The following is a 16664-nucleotide window of genomic DNA, read 5'->3' as shown; positions in this document are numbered from 1 at the left end:
TAGCCTGTAAGGTGGCCCCCTACCTTGAACCCAAATGTGAAACTTGCTCCCCAAAATAAACAGAATAAAAAAGGTCTTCCTAATCATACATGAAAATATATAAGTAAACAAAGAAATATGTATTCATGCATCCCTACTTGTAGCCAAATAACAGTCTGCCTGGAATGTTGTGTAGATGGTCAATGTAAACATTAGGCAGTAGAAAGCAGTTTGATGCAGTTCAGACCGATGTATCTTTAGTTGCTAATATAGTATTTCCTGTTGCTACACCAATCCCTGTAGGCCTACAAACCAAAGTATTTCCTGAAAAAGAGAGGCTCACTCTTTCTTTGAAATTGCTGCACTCCTTTGCATGAGAAAGAGAATATATAGACTGCAACTGTTATGAAACAACCCCAGATGTTAGGAAAGGGGAAAACAGAACCCTAACTGACTGGGTAAGATGCCTCGTGAGTTTCAAAAGGGTGTAACATAGGGCAATTTTACCAAAGTAGGAGTGGCCACATAGTAACAAATTGGTAGGTAACAAAGCACTATTAAAAGCCAAAGCCAAATACGAAATAGTGTTTTTTCATTTGCTGTTCATTTAGTGCTAGAAATACAACCCGACAGTGTTGAAACTGGATTTTCTTTTCTTTCAAAGACAGTATTTATCTAGATTTGCTGGAATATTTAGATGCTGATACAACTCTCTTAAACAGTGTAGTAGTTTTAATCAGAAGAACTCTAAACGTGTTCACAAAAATGCAACTAGTTATCTTCTTTCCCCTTGCTTTTGTAAACACTTGTGGTTTTTATCTCTTTGACATGTAATTTGTATCAACTAATAAAGGAGAAAATGGGGAGGTGGGGAGGACATAAGACATAGCATGGCAGCATCTATGTTGGATAGCCCTTTGATCTGATCCAAAAAGTCATATATTTGAGACCAAGTATGTGACTGGAAGAATTAGTCCACAACCCAACTGTTAGGTGGACTTTAACCCATTGATTTCAGTACATTTATTTATTGAACTGAGAACTGTTTTTTAAAATACTGAAATCAGGCTTTAGTGTACACTTGATTTTCAGCTACTAAGGGCACAACTAGACATAACAGCATTCACAGGTCTAACTTGTGGGTGATGCTTTTTACAGCTGAACTTGGACCATTTAAAAATGCTAGGAATCTGATTCTGATTGGGCCTGCAGTGCAGCAGAGCAAGCACTCTTCTCTTCCCCCTTGCCCCTTTTCAAGCGCTGGAACCACCGTTTCAATGCTTGACAAGGCCTTTTTGCCATTTTAAACAGCCCATCTTCAGCTGTACAATGGCCGCAGAGTTAATGGGTCAGAACCACAGATGCTGTAACATCTCGTCATGCCCTAACATATACTTTGTTTTCATATTAATAGGGAATTCTCCTCAGGTCAGGAGGAGGAATCAGGAAGGTATACATCCTTTTGGACCTATGATTCTGTGAAACTGAAAAGAAGGGAGATGAAAACTGAATTTTCAATGAGGCCAAACTACAACTCATTAAGTTTTGTCCAGGTCCACTACAAGGACTTTCAATCAGATATCTGCTACAGGAGAGGGGCGTGTGTGTGGGGGGCATGATTAGATTGGAACTATGGCATGGAGAAAGAGGATCCTCTTTAAGTCCCATGCCATTTTCTTGGTGGGCACTGTTTGCCCTTTTGAGGAAACCTACATTTACCCCATTAGCTCATGCATATCCTCCAATAGGACAAATACTGCAACCCCTCCACCATGGTTGCTTCAGGTCAGGAAAAATGGCACAAGGGGGTAGGTGGGAAGCAGTCTAAAGCACCCTTTCACCATGTGATGTGGTCCCAATCTGAAAACAGGATTCTGCATGCCTGGGAATTGAGTTCCGAGCAGTGAGAAGCATGCAGCACATGCCTGACAGAAAGTCCTTGTGGTGGGCATGGACACAATCAGTACATCTTAAAGTGCTTTTTTTCCTTATGAGGAAGTTGTTCCTCCTTTTTCCGTGTCTACTAACACCCTTCTCCACTTATCTTGCCAATAAATGTGTAAAGGTCCTAAGAAGCAACTTCCTGTTTTGGCGCCCCAGTTTTGGAATCCCCCAGATGACTTCTACCTTCACTTTGGGGAAAAGTGGGTGCTTTCTTGCTCCAACAAGATTTTATATAAAATACTTTATTTTACTGTGCTTCTACTGATGACTGTTGTTGGTGCTATTGTTATTATGTAACTTACTTCTATACAACATTGTTGTACAATTAATTTATCACCTGATGATGTTTATGTTTGTTTCTGTAAGCTGTGTTGGAGCTCCAAATTGTGTGGAATGTGCGCATTTTTGTAAACTTGCTTTGTGGCTTCCCTTCTTGGAATATGCTATGCTACATCCTCAGTGTTCTCACCATCATTTAAAAAAAAACAAACATTGTGAATTAAAGTCATGTTAGTGGTAACTGTGGTAAACAATTTACACAATATAGGAAGCAGCAGCTGAGGAAGTCTGAATCCCCAAATCTAACTTTAGGAACTCAACACCAGTAAGTTCCTAATAGCTTTGACTCAGGTTAATTTGGGGCTTATCACAAACCGTACACGTGGAATATGGGGGCTTCTTCAGCTTTCATTCACAGTCTTGTAGACTATACCATTTATGACCCAACTTTTATTTTCCCCTTGTTGACAGGATTCATCCCAGCTTAGCTGTACACATTGGATGCTGCAATACAGGTCATTATTTCAATATTCACAAGGTGTTTTAATCATTACAGATGCATTTTGAATGAAAATGAAAAACAAAACTTCTGTTGACCAAGGATGTAGGAACAAAAAAATACAAAACAATATATATCATTTTCAGCTGCATAGCACATATGAATCAAGAATTCAAACACCATAGTTGATCACTACTGGAAATATACTGCACCATAAATAAATGTAAATTCATTGTACAAAAGTCCTGGACAATTCTTCATACAAATATGGTACATTTGACAGTATTATGCAAAGTTTTCTTTAATTTTTTTAAAACAACACCTTGCTCATATTCTCAAATAGACAAATATCAATAAATCCAGAATAATACATAAGAGGACAGGAATTAGTATGACCATTCATACTCCTGACAAGTGCTGTTAGGAAAAGAAACATGGTTGAAGTGCACAGAGTTTGCTCTTCCTTTAGGCCAATTCAGTTAACGTAAAGTGACAGTGGACTGTCTATAAACTGGAAAAGACCCTGGCAGTTCATTATCACATCCGCAGAAATTTGTTTGCTCTCTGGCCTGGTTTATCCTTATACTTCTACTCTAGGATTTCTTACATTGTGGTACGTATCTCTGTGGTTTCCTTCACATTGGTGGTACTTAGAGCCAAAGTACAATCAAGAGTGGAAGAGTGATCATAGTGACCCAGTGTTGGGGTGAAGAGAAGACTGCTTTGCTTACTCTTATTTGCTCATTTGCTATACTCTCCCAACTGCTTTCCCACCCTTGGGAGAAAAAAAATGTATAGCCTCAGTAAAATTGGAGGTTCACTTTGTCCTTACTCCTTCAAAGCTGTATATTTGCATACATTGTATATGACTGATAACCACCTGGCCTCAGCTAAGTTTTGCCTCCCTATGGTTCTGCATGGGTCACTTCTGGGCATTATTCTTCTGAGAACTGCTATCTGAACTGGTAGTGAAGCAATCATCCAGTCATACCTGTTGCAGAAACACACTATAATTACAGCTCACAATTCAGGGCAGTGAATCATAGAGACCATATGGAGGGTAGGTAGATAGTTTGGGTTCATCAAAGTCTTCAGTTATTTAATTGATGTACTTCTCATGATACATAAGCCATGTTTTCAATGGGCACAAATGTTCACGGCACAGTTTGGGAATTACTGATTTAGGTCTTAACAGGTTTTTGGCATGGCAGAAACATGATTTTCTTCAACTAATTCTTTGACAGGAACTTCATTATGTAGCCCACAACAAAAAGTAACCGGAACTATCATGTGAAGAATGTCTGATAAAGGCCAGGGGGATGTACTGCAAGGAATTAAAAATTTGCAGAGAAAAAATGGCTGGTATAATAAGACATTGATGCAAGGAAATACATTAATTTTCCCTGAGCTTTTACCACACAGTGACTAAAATTATTACCCTGAGGTTAACCCAGTCATTTTTGCCACAAATTATATTTATCTCTCCAGGGAGTAAACAGGAACCCCTGTGCATTATTGTAAAAAAGCAATATGTGAGCAAACCTCCACAAATGAATTTCATAGATTTGAAGATGGTTATTAAAATTATGATCCTCCAGTTGACTCTGCTACAAATCATGAGATGTAAAATGTAACATACAGCAGTTGATCTTATAATACTTGCTTTTGAATCTTAGAAGTTCTCAAAGAGAACTGATCATTTTCACCTGTGGTATCTTCATCGGGTGATTAATTTACCAACAATATTGAAATGTTGATTTTATTTTATAAATGTGAGAGTAAGAAGAATAAATGAGTATCAGCAGGCTTGTCTAATTTGGGTACAGTTTTGTGCATTTGAAGGAATACTAGGATGAATAAGGATAATAAAGTCAAACTACATCAGCAATACATACTCCCCATAAACAACTTGTGCCATTTGAGTTGTTCTAACAGCAACTTAGGATGGGTCTTAATAGATGACAATCCTTTCCCCTTCACATTCTGAGCTCCTTTGTTTAATGTTCCTTACAAAGTCAAGTCTTCATATGACTTTTCTGACATTTGCTTTTAGTCTGTATTACAAAGTGCAACAAATATGCCTAAGTAATCATAGCTGACAAATATGTTTACCAAGTTCTGTGGGAGGATAGCTATCAGTTACTGGGGAAACTGATACAAGCTGCTAAAGGAACAAAGGTATTTGTCAATGGAGATATACCTCATGCTAATAATTTATGGTACTCCCATTACTTGATAAAGAATGTTCTGTATCTGTATCTGATCAAGGACAAAAAAAATGTTTCTACCTCATATTCTCCCAGAAAAAACCCCAACTGCTTCTAGTTTGGCTCCAAAGACCTATTGTTGTACAGTGATGACCCAAACACTTGCAATCTCATGGTGAGAGACAGACCAAAATATCTGAATTCTAAAAATCTGGCAATCTGCTTTGGCCACAATAAGACTGAGGAGCAGGATGAAAACATTGCAAGATGATCTGGTGCTGTAAGACAGCATTAAGGGTGTGCAGTCCTCCGTCCTCCCCCCAAAAATTGGGTGATCTGGATCTAGCTTTCAGGGATACCAAAAAGAACAGTACCCCTGAAATCCAGAAAACTATCATGGGGGTGGGGTTATGTTTCAAGCAAAATCCTCCAAATTTTCAGGGAACCTACTCCTTCCTGTCCATAAAAGTCTCCCCCATCTCAAATTTCAGAAAGATTGGATCCTGGGGTCAAATTCTATGGGTCCCTGAAGAAGCTGCCACTATGGGGGAAACATTTCTAAGGCTTTCCAGGCAAAGGCTTTCCAGTTCTCAAAATGGATGACAGTGAACAGTGGGGTTCCACAAGGACTGGTTTGGGGATAGGTGCTGGTTAACTTGTTCATAAATGGAATTGGGAGTGAGCAATATAGTTGGTGGATAATATTAAATTATTCTGTATAGTGAAAACCACAGCAGTTTATGAAGAATTCTGGGAGGATCTTTCTAAACTGGGTAAGTGGGCAGCAACATGGCAAATGAACCTCAATGTAGGCAAGTGTAACAGGAAACTCCATCCTAGGAATAATTAGGAAATGAAATGAAAATAAACTGGCCAATACTGCAATGTCCCTGTATAGAGCTATGGTGTGGCCTCATCTGGAATACTGTGTGCAGTTTTGGGTGCCACATCGCAAACAAGGTAATGCATATCTGGACAAAGTACAGAAGAAGACAACCAAGATGATAAGGGGGCTGGACCACCTTTCCTATGAGGAAAGGCTGAAGAGTCTGGGGACTTTTCAGTTTAGAAAAGAGATGAATAAAGGGGACATGGTTTATAAAATTATGCATGGAGTAGAAAAAATGGAGAGACAGAACTTTTCTTACTTTCCCATAACACTAGCACTTAGGAGACATCAAATGAAGTTGATGGGCAACTGATTCAGGACAGACTAAATTAAATACTTCTTTTACTCAATGAAGATAGTTTAAGGTGAGTAGCCATGTTGGTCTGCACGAGAACAGCAAAATTCAAGTGCAGAGGCATCTGAAAGACAAAAAAGATTCTCAGGGTATAAGCTTTTATGAGTCAAGGCTCCCTTTGTCTGAATACTAGCACTAGGAGGCAGTAACGGGAAGGTCTTGGCCTCTGTGCTCTGTTTGTTGACCCTTCAGGACAGCTGATTAGCTGGACTAGATGGATCCCTGGTCCAAACCAGCAGGACTCTTCTTATGTTTTTCACTCTGACAAGGAGTTAATTAACTTTAACTTTTGTTGGAATCCCCTGAATGAGGGGAACTGCATATATTAATGGAAGCTGCTGCCTGTTATGAAACAAAGAAGAAATGTATACTTTCCTGAAACACAGACCAGTACTCTTATTATTCTACTGAACACATTCCAAATTGACTGACAGTGAATTTTTTTAAGAACTTACAATCCGCTGATCTCATGATATCATCAAGAGTCTGGAATGTGAGGCTCTCTGCCTCTTTCTTTTCCTGGCTGTCTAAAATGCTAAATCCCGAAAGACACACATTTGCTCAGATTAACATACATTTGTGCAAGATCTTGGACTGTACCAAAACAAAGACATTCAAAGCAATATTTGTGAGATTTTTTTTGTCAATATTCCACAGTTTATCTGAATTTACCACAAATAAATTATTCTAAAATAGCAGAAGGAAACATGCCAATGGCAATACCACTAATTCTAAATGAATAGTAATATGCTATTCAGATTCTAAAGGGGCATGACTTTCTTTGACTGAATCAAACAATTAGATCTTCTTAACCTGCCACTCAAAAGCCATTATAGCTGATACAACAGAGACCTGTCATGAAATTGACAGTTTATAACAAGCTGTAATTCTGTCTTTGCCTTTTGAGCCCTGAATGGAAGTCTTGCAACGCTTTGAATCACTGGCTGCTTTACCTGGAACCTGGAATAATGACTAATGACCATGGAGTTTTGTGCTTGGTTTCGGTGGCTGTGGGCCACCACAAAAATAAATACCACAGGAGAAAAAACACTTCATGCTCCTTTTCACAATAATATCAAAAGTATGGGTAAAACCAACCAGAAGGATACATGCATTCAAACAGGGCCTTCTAAGGAAATCCATCCTTGTATATTTGGTACATCCAAGTCTGCGCAGTTGCCAGATCTGTGTTCTTCCAGTTTTCTCTTCCAGACTTTCACTGTAGTCTAGTCTCTCCTCCTTCACCAATTTCAAATGGAGAGATAATGATCCTGTCATCACCTTTCCCTCACCGGCTACCTAACAGGTGGTGGCCAAGGACTGGTGAATAGGAGGCTGGAAACAACGCACATGCTCAACTGTAGAGCTATCTGTTTCCACTGACTTCATGTACTTGTTCAGGATGGCAAAAATCTCATTGTTCAGAATCTGGTATTTCCGGATCCTGTCAGCCATTTTCTTAAGTGGCTATGAAAAGACAAGCAAGGAAAAGTGAGATGAAATGACTGATCTCATTCTATAGCTAGCTTGGTGCTGAAAGAAGCCAAGAAAACAGCTGCAGGGATGAATGCAGAGCACAGTCCCTTCCAGCTTCTCACAGGCAGAAATGAATCCATCACCATCTCATACAATGACTCGCTATATATCATTTATCAGACTGCCAGATGCGAGAATATGCTGAGAAAGAAGCCTGGCATTTTTAATCTACTTTTTAACGCCTGTGTGTTCAATTAGCAAGGCAAATATAATCACAGCACAATTATAACAACAGTCCACATGTGAGCTTGAGAACATCACTATTACTTGACAAATGAGAAGATCAAACACATAGGCAAAGCACTAGGCATTCCTACACCTTGCAAAACTGACTGGAAGCTCAGGCAGTTTGGTACCTGCTGAGTCACAGAATGCCTGTCTTTTCCTGATATGACCAAGGCTTGCAGACAGGTGACTTGCAGTACAAGCCTAAACAGAATTAACACCCTTCAAAACCCACTGGCTTCAGTGGACTTAGAAAAGTGGAACTCTGCTTAGAACTGCACTCCCAAGTCCTGCCTCTTTTTATTTCCCAAGCTACTGAGGATTGATTATTTCCCTTTCCCTCAATCTCAGAGCAATGTGGAGATATTTCTTTCTTACCCAAACCTTTTCATTTTCCCGCCTCACTCCTTGGCTGCTTCTTCCACTAAGCTCTCCCAATACATCCCAAACTGATTTGATGGCCAGAACAGTTTGCATATGGCTGGACTGCCTTGCCAGTATGCTAAACTTCAAGAGATTCGTTGGCCACGGTTTTACCCAGAGATCTAATAAAAATTCCAAGCAGCCATATTCCTATAGAAGCTCCATGTGTGGCACAATCTTACTGTCTGACTGCATGGGAATCACCATTCACTATCCTGCCAGCTGGCTGGTTCCTCCTGTCTGCCCCTAAGTCCTTTGCATGATCCACATGCCTCAAATGACAAAAATCCAGAAAATGAAAATATAACTATTTCCATTTACTTCCAGCGCTCCCAACTTACCACATTTTTTATGATTTCATCCTTCCCATCCTGCCTCTGCACTTTTAACAGGTGGTAACAGAAGTCAAAGAGATCAAAGCGGCGCTGTTGTCCCAAGAGAACTATGACTGAACAGCCAGCCCAGTTCAAACCATCACCAAAACATTGCCTAGTGGAAAAGAAAACATAGCAAAATTATTTAGAGAAAACTGGCACATAAGATACGGTATAGCTGCTTGTTCTCTGATTCCAGAATGCTTGATTCTATCATCAAGTTATAACAAATATGTGCAGCTGACTTAAACACAGAACGTGGTATTACCAAAGCCACTGGAACCAACCCGTGCACTTAGTCCAAACAGACTAGAGTCATTCAGACCCACTTGACTCCACCTAGTGAATCCTGGATCCTACTTCTGATTCAACAGCAAAATACAGGACTGGCAATAGAAACAGTACTCTTACTAGTAAAATGGCCCATGTTTACCTACATAAAATCAAAACCCAAGTAAAGTGGTATTTGTAGATCTGCTATAACTCTAAATGCTTGAGGGAAGGGGAAGAGAATTCAGTAATCAGAATTCAATGCTTTGTACCCCACTGCACAGCAGGCCTACTCACTCAGCAGTGAATTCATTTGTTCCCACAGGAATGCAGTAGACAAACTGCATGGCACTCCAGAGTCGGTGGAACTCAACACACTCATCAACGTGCATGACGCCATTGGTTGGGGGAGGGCCACGCCAGATGGGGTCCTGGAGGTAGCTCCGAATGCGGGTCAGAATAACTTCAAACATGGACAGGCCACAACACAACCGCTCCTTGGTCAGCAAATCTCCTTCACGAGCTATGGCTATTTGCTGAGAAGTCCAACAATAAAAACAGAGTTAAGAGGTCACTTTTTCTTTCATCTTCATGCCCACCTTTCCCCCACTGTCTTTTGCTCCTGGTAATATATTTCAGGTATGAGTTTACATTGCCCTCTATAAAAATTCAACTAAACTTTGTGCCCGAGAGCATTCAGCTGGCTTGCTGTTTCAGTTATGAAGGTGGAATTGTCCAAAATACCCACTGAAATAGTCATTACTTTAAGGATATCATTGAGAAAAGCAATCACAGATTGGAACAGGGAAGCTGAAATTTGCTTCTCTATCAGTATCTTTTTATCTTCAAGATTTCCTGCACATTGTTTTGTTTTGGCTGACTTATCTCCTGAATGCTAGGTACTGGTTTGCATAGGAGTTGCAGGACTTGTAATGAAGGCTGACCTACCATGTTGTGTAGTTTTATACAGCATAATTTCTTTTACATGCCTATTTGTTAACAGAAGCTAGTTAAATGCTAACTACTATAATCTGAATATCCACACCCATGTGGGAGCTACGGTTTGGGACTATTTAAGATACATAATGAAATGCAGAAGTATAAGTGGGACTGTAAAGTTTTACAAAGACCTTAAAATCATATAGAAGATAGAGACATGATAAAAGCACTGCATGTTCTAGTGGCATTTTTGTATGCATTTTAGTCCTTGTTTTGGCAATTTTAGCATGTTTTTGTACTACTGCTGCCTTATTTAAAGGAGTAGCTGGAAATGTGCTCCTATCTTAGTTTTGTAATCCACATTTTGTAATATAAACAAGGCAAGAAGGCAACATATGGAAATGAATGAAGGTTGCCATTGCCTGCAGAATTGCACTCATAAACGGCATGCTCTTATTGGATAGAGAATACTAACACAAAATACAAATATGCAGCACAGAAATGAGCAGCAGAATAGCAAGATGAAATGGGGGCAGAACTGGGGACAATTAAAGAGGCCTTTCAGCCATCCTAGAGCTATGTCACTTTAGCATATCCAACATATACCAGTTACTTTTTAGAATGCAACTAACAGAGAACACAGCAAGATGGATTTGAAATTTGCTTTGCAACAGGATGGCATAGCAGCAAAATCAGTGTGTGCCACTTTTTGTGCTACAGCAGCTATGTATGTAATTATGATCAGAATGCTAACATTCCCATGAAGGATTCATACTTCATTCCCTAGTGGCAAGCTAAAGGTGCAAGCCTAGTATGGCATGTGAAATTGTTTCAGCCTTAGCTATCTATGTGGACTGATCAATTGAATAATAAAAATGGAAGATATTTTTAAAAAGCCACTTTGGAGAACCTTTTCCCAGAAGTAAGACAATACATGCAGGTAAGTTTCATAAAAGAAACTATTTATGAATTTAATATTTTTGGTTCTATGCTATATACCTTCTTGCACTGAAATACTGGTATATATTTTAGGCTGAAATTCTATATCCACTTTTGAGAATGAAACCCATCGAAGTCTAGAAATTACTCCTAACTATGAATCAGATCAGGTAGCAGGATTTTATAACAATAGCATTCAAACGGGATCTTGACAATTTAGCTAGATGTTATTCATTAAGGAACAATTATTTGGTATTTCTAAATATTTTCACAATAATAGATTAATCCAGAAAATCAAGTAATCATATCGAGCCAGGAGTTCAGCCTGCCTGAAGGGAACAGGCATACTCAGCCGATGATCCTTTAATTTTCTTTCTCATAGTTAAACCTTACAATGTTTCCTTTAATCTGAATAAGATGTCAATTAGTGGTTTCTAGCCTCCTCTTTTCCCTGGCAGGCCTTCTCCAGTAACTCTGTCATTATGCAGTAAAAACGCTCTCCAGAAGTTCTTAGAAAATTATGAAGACCAGGCTCAGCAATAGCACCTGGCTTCCTTGATTCAAAACCTGTTTCAGTCAGTAAATATTGAGATTAGCAGTTTTAACCATAGTTATCTAAGATATAGTTACAAGGTCATTGTTTTGGAGAAGAGAGGAAGTAATATTCAACTGAAAGAACATGCAAAGGGAAGAAAATGAAATTACTGCCCATAAGCTTTACAAATGGTAGATTTTTCTGAATAGCAGGTATTTGCTAAGCTTAACAACAAACTTGAACCCTGGTTTCATAGATGACTTCTCTTTTCTAATGATTAAGTTTAGTGATAGAAGCATTAAATCATACCTATACAGTTTAAACAGACCTGTATTTTAACTTGTGTAACACTAGTGTTCCTCACAGTAAACACGTAAAATGTAAAAACCTGTTCTGTGGCTCTCTGTGACATATATTCCTGGGTGCTAAAGGTACATATGCCTGCACTTCACACCTTGCCCCTTACTGGTGAAGCATGGCTCTCAAGCAGAACGATTACCCTAGGATATTCCTATCTTCTCAATATGAGTGTGATGCCCAATATTAACTAGGATTGAGGAGAGAAAAAAATTGCTGTCCATTTAACAGAGGCTTAATGGGATGTGATTTACCTCCATGCCATAAAAAGTTTCAGCTGACCTTTTCTACACATTAACTGTGCTATGGTAAGCAGAACTACACCTTTCTAAGTCTGTTATGGCTTTTAATTAAGCCTCTATTAAAAGGACAGGACATTTTTTTCCTTAGGCAGTTGGCAACACTAAGATTAACAGCTGGTCCAGAGCAAGTAATTATTTCTATTAATCAGGAGTAAACTGCTATACAGCTACAAGCTACAAGACTCTTGGCCCTATGAACAAATGAAAAGTGGAGCATGTATGCATGCCTAGGGTTGCTCATTAATAATTAGGTACTGCATCTGATTCAACCACTTATGTATTCTTCCATCAGCATAAACATAACCTCATTTATTATATATATTTTGTTTTTGTGTGTAAGGCTAACTTTAAGTGATAAGATTTAATCCCAAATACATTTTGCCCAAGACTACATTCTTTTCAGAAAAGCACTTGAGAACAGCACTTAAATAAAGTTATGTGTGTACACCCTAAACATACACATAATGCTAAATAGTGTATAAAATGCTTTCTGAATCAGAGACAGCCTCATTTAGAATATTTTTAAATGCTCTTCTGAATTAGATCCTTTAAGGCATGATGGTTCTCTTTAAAAGTAGTAGTTCTGCATCCCAGTTATACAAGTTTATTTTCCTTGAAGTTAGGCGTACGTGCATGCAAATAGCTGCAGAACTGCAGCTTCAATAAACAATCACAACTCCTTATGAAATTTCACTTGCTCGTAATTCCTTTCTAGTCAGCTCTCATGATAAGAGACAACAATGACAACACAACACATTCACTCTCCCTATACCAGAACCCTCTCTCTCTGAAATGAAATAGTACTAGTCCTCTGTTTTAGATGTGTTGTGAATGAAAATTGACACAGCAAGCAGACAGCAGGTGTGTTGTAGGAAAAGGCTTGCAGAGGAAATAGCTGGAGATGACTCATGCAAATGAGCCAAGCTATAGGCAGCAGAAGAAAGACAGACAGACCTCCCATGTCACTTCAGCTCTAGCTGGGGATTTCCCCCCCTTTCTTAAAGATGGGGTGGTATTTTTCAAAAGTAGCATTCCTGAATCCCCGTTATATGAGCTCATTTCCCCCAACCTGATGATCACTTGGGGCCACTTCACATGTTTCACTTCCCATGATTAGGTATAATACAGTTAAGTGTTCATCAAAAATATAAAGTGCAAATACACCCACAGGGTTTCTGAAAACACATGTATTGCACATAACCCATATTCAGAGAGCCAGACTTTGTCACTGCTTGACATCTACGTACACTTCATAGCAAACACTGGTTCACTGCAATGAAACATATAGAATGGGTCCCAATATACATTATGATACAATATACATGATGGTATCTTCTAACCCCTAAATCTGAACCTTTAGACTCAAGAATAGACATTTAGCTGCGAGGCCTTTGCTAAGTTTTTCGCTGATAAAATAGCTCGAATACGCTCCGATCTAGATATTAGCTGCAATACAAACAAGAGAGAAGAAATGCTTAATACACTTTTGGGCCTATATTTGGACTGCTTTGAACAAATTACAATGACAGACCTTAACTGGATCCTAGCATCTATGAAAGCCACTACTTGTGCACTTGATCCTTGCCCATCTGGGCTGTTAAAATCAAGTAAAGATCACACAAGTGAACCACTGGTCTATTGTAAATCAATCGATAACTCAGGGCACCTTCCCCCAGCCACTCAAACAGGAAGTTATCCGTCTGTTAATTTAAAAACCTTCTCTAGACAAAACTGATGCGGCCAGTTATCGTCCGGTCTCTAATCTGCCTTTTCTGGGCAAAGTGATTGAGAGAGCAGTAGCTGAACAACTCCAGATCTTCTTGGAAAACTCTAGCACTCTAGACTCTTTCCAGTCTGGATTCATACCAGGGCATGGGACAGAGACAGCACTAGTAGTGTTAGTGGATGATCTCCATTTGAGTATAGACAAAGGCCATGACTCCTTATTAGACATGGGCATGAACCGGAAAAAAAAAGAATCACGTGATTCGTGGTTCATCGCATTTCCATGAACCAGGAACCACGAAATCCACAAACTATTCCCAGTTCACAAATCAGTTCATGGTTCCTGGTTTGTGGAATTTCAAATGCCCAGCGCTGACTACTGAAGCCGGCGCTGGGCGTTTGAAACAGACAGACCCCTTCTCCTGCAGCTCGCAGTGGCAGGAGAACGTGGCTGTCACTATCACACACCCCAAGCTGGCTTCAGCCCATCAGCTGAAGCCGGTGCAGAGTGTGTGAAGCTGACAGCCCCGTCGGCAGGAGAACGGGGCTGTCAGCTTCACTCACCCGTGCCGGCTTCAGCCCAACGGCTGAACCCAGCACGGGGTCTGTGAAATGACTTCTCGTCATTCGGGCGGTAGAAGAAAGGGGCGGTCAGCTTCACTCACCCCACACCGGCTTCATCCCATCGGCTGAACCCAGCACAGGGTCTGTGAAACTGACAGCCCTGTTCTCCTGCTGCCTGAGTGGCAGGAGAACAGGGCTGTCAGTTTCACACAGGGCCAGTGATGCCAGCCTGTCTGGCTTTACAAACTGCTGACAACCCTCACGAACTGGGCCCCCAAGGTTGTGGAGTTCATGGAAAACACAGTCCCACGAACCATGTTTCCACAAACTACAAATTGGCCTGGTTTGTGCGGTTTTTTGCTTCGTATTGTGATTCGTGCCCACCTCTACTCATTGCTCCTCCGGGATCTGTCTGCAGCCTTTGACACAGTAGACCATGCCATCCTGTTGAGGTGTTTAGAAACAGAAGTGGGCATCAAAGGATGTGCCTTGGACTGATTTAAATCATTTCTCATGGAACGGACTCAAAGGGTTGCCATCAGATATCAGCTATCTCCAGAATGGGAACTATCTTGTGAGGTTCTGCAGGGTGCAATCTTATCTCCCATGTTATTCAACCACTACTTAAAACCTTTACGTGAACTCATTTGTAGCTATGAGTTGGATGTCATCAATATGCAGATGATACCCAACTCTATATCTCACTTTCCAGGTCACCATAGGATGCAGTAGAAATCTCAGATTGCTGCCTGACAGCCGTAGTGAAATGGCTGAAAAATAACAAATTAAAAATGAACCCAGACAAGACTGAAGTGACGCTTGTTGTCAAGTCAGAGATTTTGAAAAACTCCCCACTTTCGAAGGAGTTCGTTTGACCCTTGCAGACTCAGTTAAGACCCAGGGGTTATACTGGATCCAGCGCTACTACTAGAAAAACAATCCAGTTGCAAAAAATGCTTACTACAATCTCACTCTAGCCTGGAAAATGGCTTCTTATCTTGACACAGCTGATCTGGCCATGTGGATCCATGCTATGGTAACATCAAAACTTGACAATTGTAATGCATAATACATTGGTCTCCCATCTAAGTTAACTAGGAGGCTCCAATTAGTGCAAAATGCTGCGTCTCAACTATTATCAGGAGCGAGCAGGAGCTTGAACATCACTCCCATCCTACAGTCACTCCATTGGCTACCTATCAGTTACCATGCTCAGTTCAAGGTATTAGTTATTACATACAAAGCTCTTCACAGCCTTGGTCCAGCATACCTATGGGACCACCTCCCTCCCTATGTCCCTCCACAGCAGCTTCTTTCATCTGAACAGGGTCTCTTGCAGGTGCCAGCCTGTACATGGGCAAAATCAACAGTAGCCCGTACATGGGCTTTCTCTGTGGTGGCCCCTACCCTATGGAACGACCTACCTGAGGAGGTCAGGAGAGCCCCCATGCTCCTGGCTTTCCGCAAACTATGCAATACTAAATTATTCAAAAAGGCTTTTTTCTCAGGTAAGAGGGCAGTATTGTAAGAAAGGGGTCCCAGATGTTTCGCTAATGAGTAAAGAATCATAGACTTCACCATTATGTTGCCTTACATATTATCTGTTGCTTTAAATATGTACTCCTAAATACTACCTGTGCTTCATGGTAAGTCCTAGAATTGCTTATGTTCTGTTTCAGCAATTCTTCAACTCTGTATTGGATCCCTGCTAATGCTATGTCTTTGTGAACTTGTATTCATTTACCCCATGACATTGTTTATGGAAATGTTCTTGACATTGTATGGAAATGCCTGCCCTTGTCCTTGCTGCTGATTGTACTAATCTCACACTATATAATCCACCTCGAGTCTCAGTGAGAAAGGTGGAATATAAATGACATTAAGTAAGTAAGTATCTGAAATCTAACCAATGGATGCAGTCAATTGAAGTGGTGAAATGGGCTGTCTCACTTCAGTCTGCGGCTGGAGGGACATTTTAATGCTTCTCCGTGTAAAAGCTCCCTGTAAATAATGACACATCTAAGGTAGATTTTCTAGCCTAGCTTTTTTATGCAGTGCTAATTTTCTACATAGAAGGAAATATTAACATAGGAGAACTTTGAAAAATGTAACGCCTTGCCAGCAGACTGAAATGGTACAGCTCATTGAACCACTTGTTCCCTTTATCATCTTATTTCATCTTATGCTGCATGTGTAGATCAAATCCTAAACTGGGCTGCCTATTATGTTAGGAGGAGGGGAAATTCACAGCATGATGTATCTGATTCATGCAGTTATTGCCACTAGAGATGTAGCATGTCAAGAAATTTTAAAGACAAAGGGG

The 16664-nt window shown here is 40.1% G+C and overlaps 1 protein-coding gene across 1 annotated transcript in view; it reads right to left on the bottom strand.

Annotated features, from left to right (window-relative positions):
* Positions 1 to 6908: 6908 nt before the first annotated feature.
* CYFIP2 (cytoplasmic FMR1 interacting protein 2) overlaps positions 6909 to 16664 on the bottom strand; it is a 98202-nt gene continuing 88446 nt past the window's right edge. The window contains exons 29-31 of the mRNA XM_054978237.1: positions 9278 to 9516; positions 8678 to 8825; positions 6909 to 7619 (exon numbers count right to left, since the gene is read on the bottom strand). Of these exons, the coding sequence (XP_054834212.1) occupies positions 7452 to 7619; positions 8678 to 8825; positions 9278 to 9516 (555 nt within the window). The 3' untranslated portion in view covers positions 6909 to 7451. The remainder of the gene's footprint in view (positions 7620 to 8677; positions 8826 to 9277; positions 9517 to 16664) is intronic.

The sequence above is a fragment of the Eublepharis macularius genome, chromosome 4 (assembly GCF_028583425.1).
Source record: "Eublepharis macularius isolate TG4126 chromosome 4, MPM_Emac_v1.0, whole genome shotgun sequence".
In the NCBI taxonomy this organism is placed as follows: Eukaryota; Metazoa; Chordata; class Lepidosauria; order Squamata; family Eublepharidae; genus Eublepharis; species Eublepharis macularius.
The sequence above is the reverse complement of the archived record's forward strand: the minus strand, read 5'-3'. Positions and strand labels throughout refer to the sequence as shown.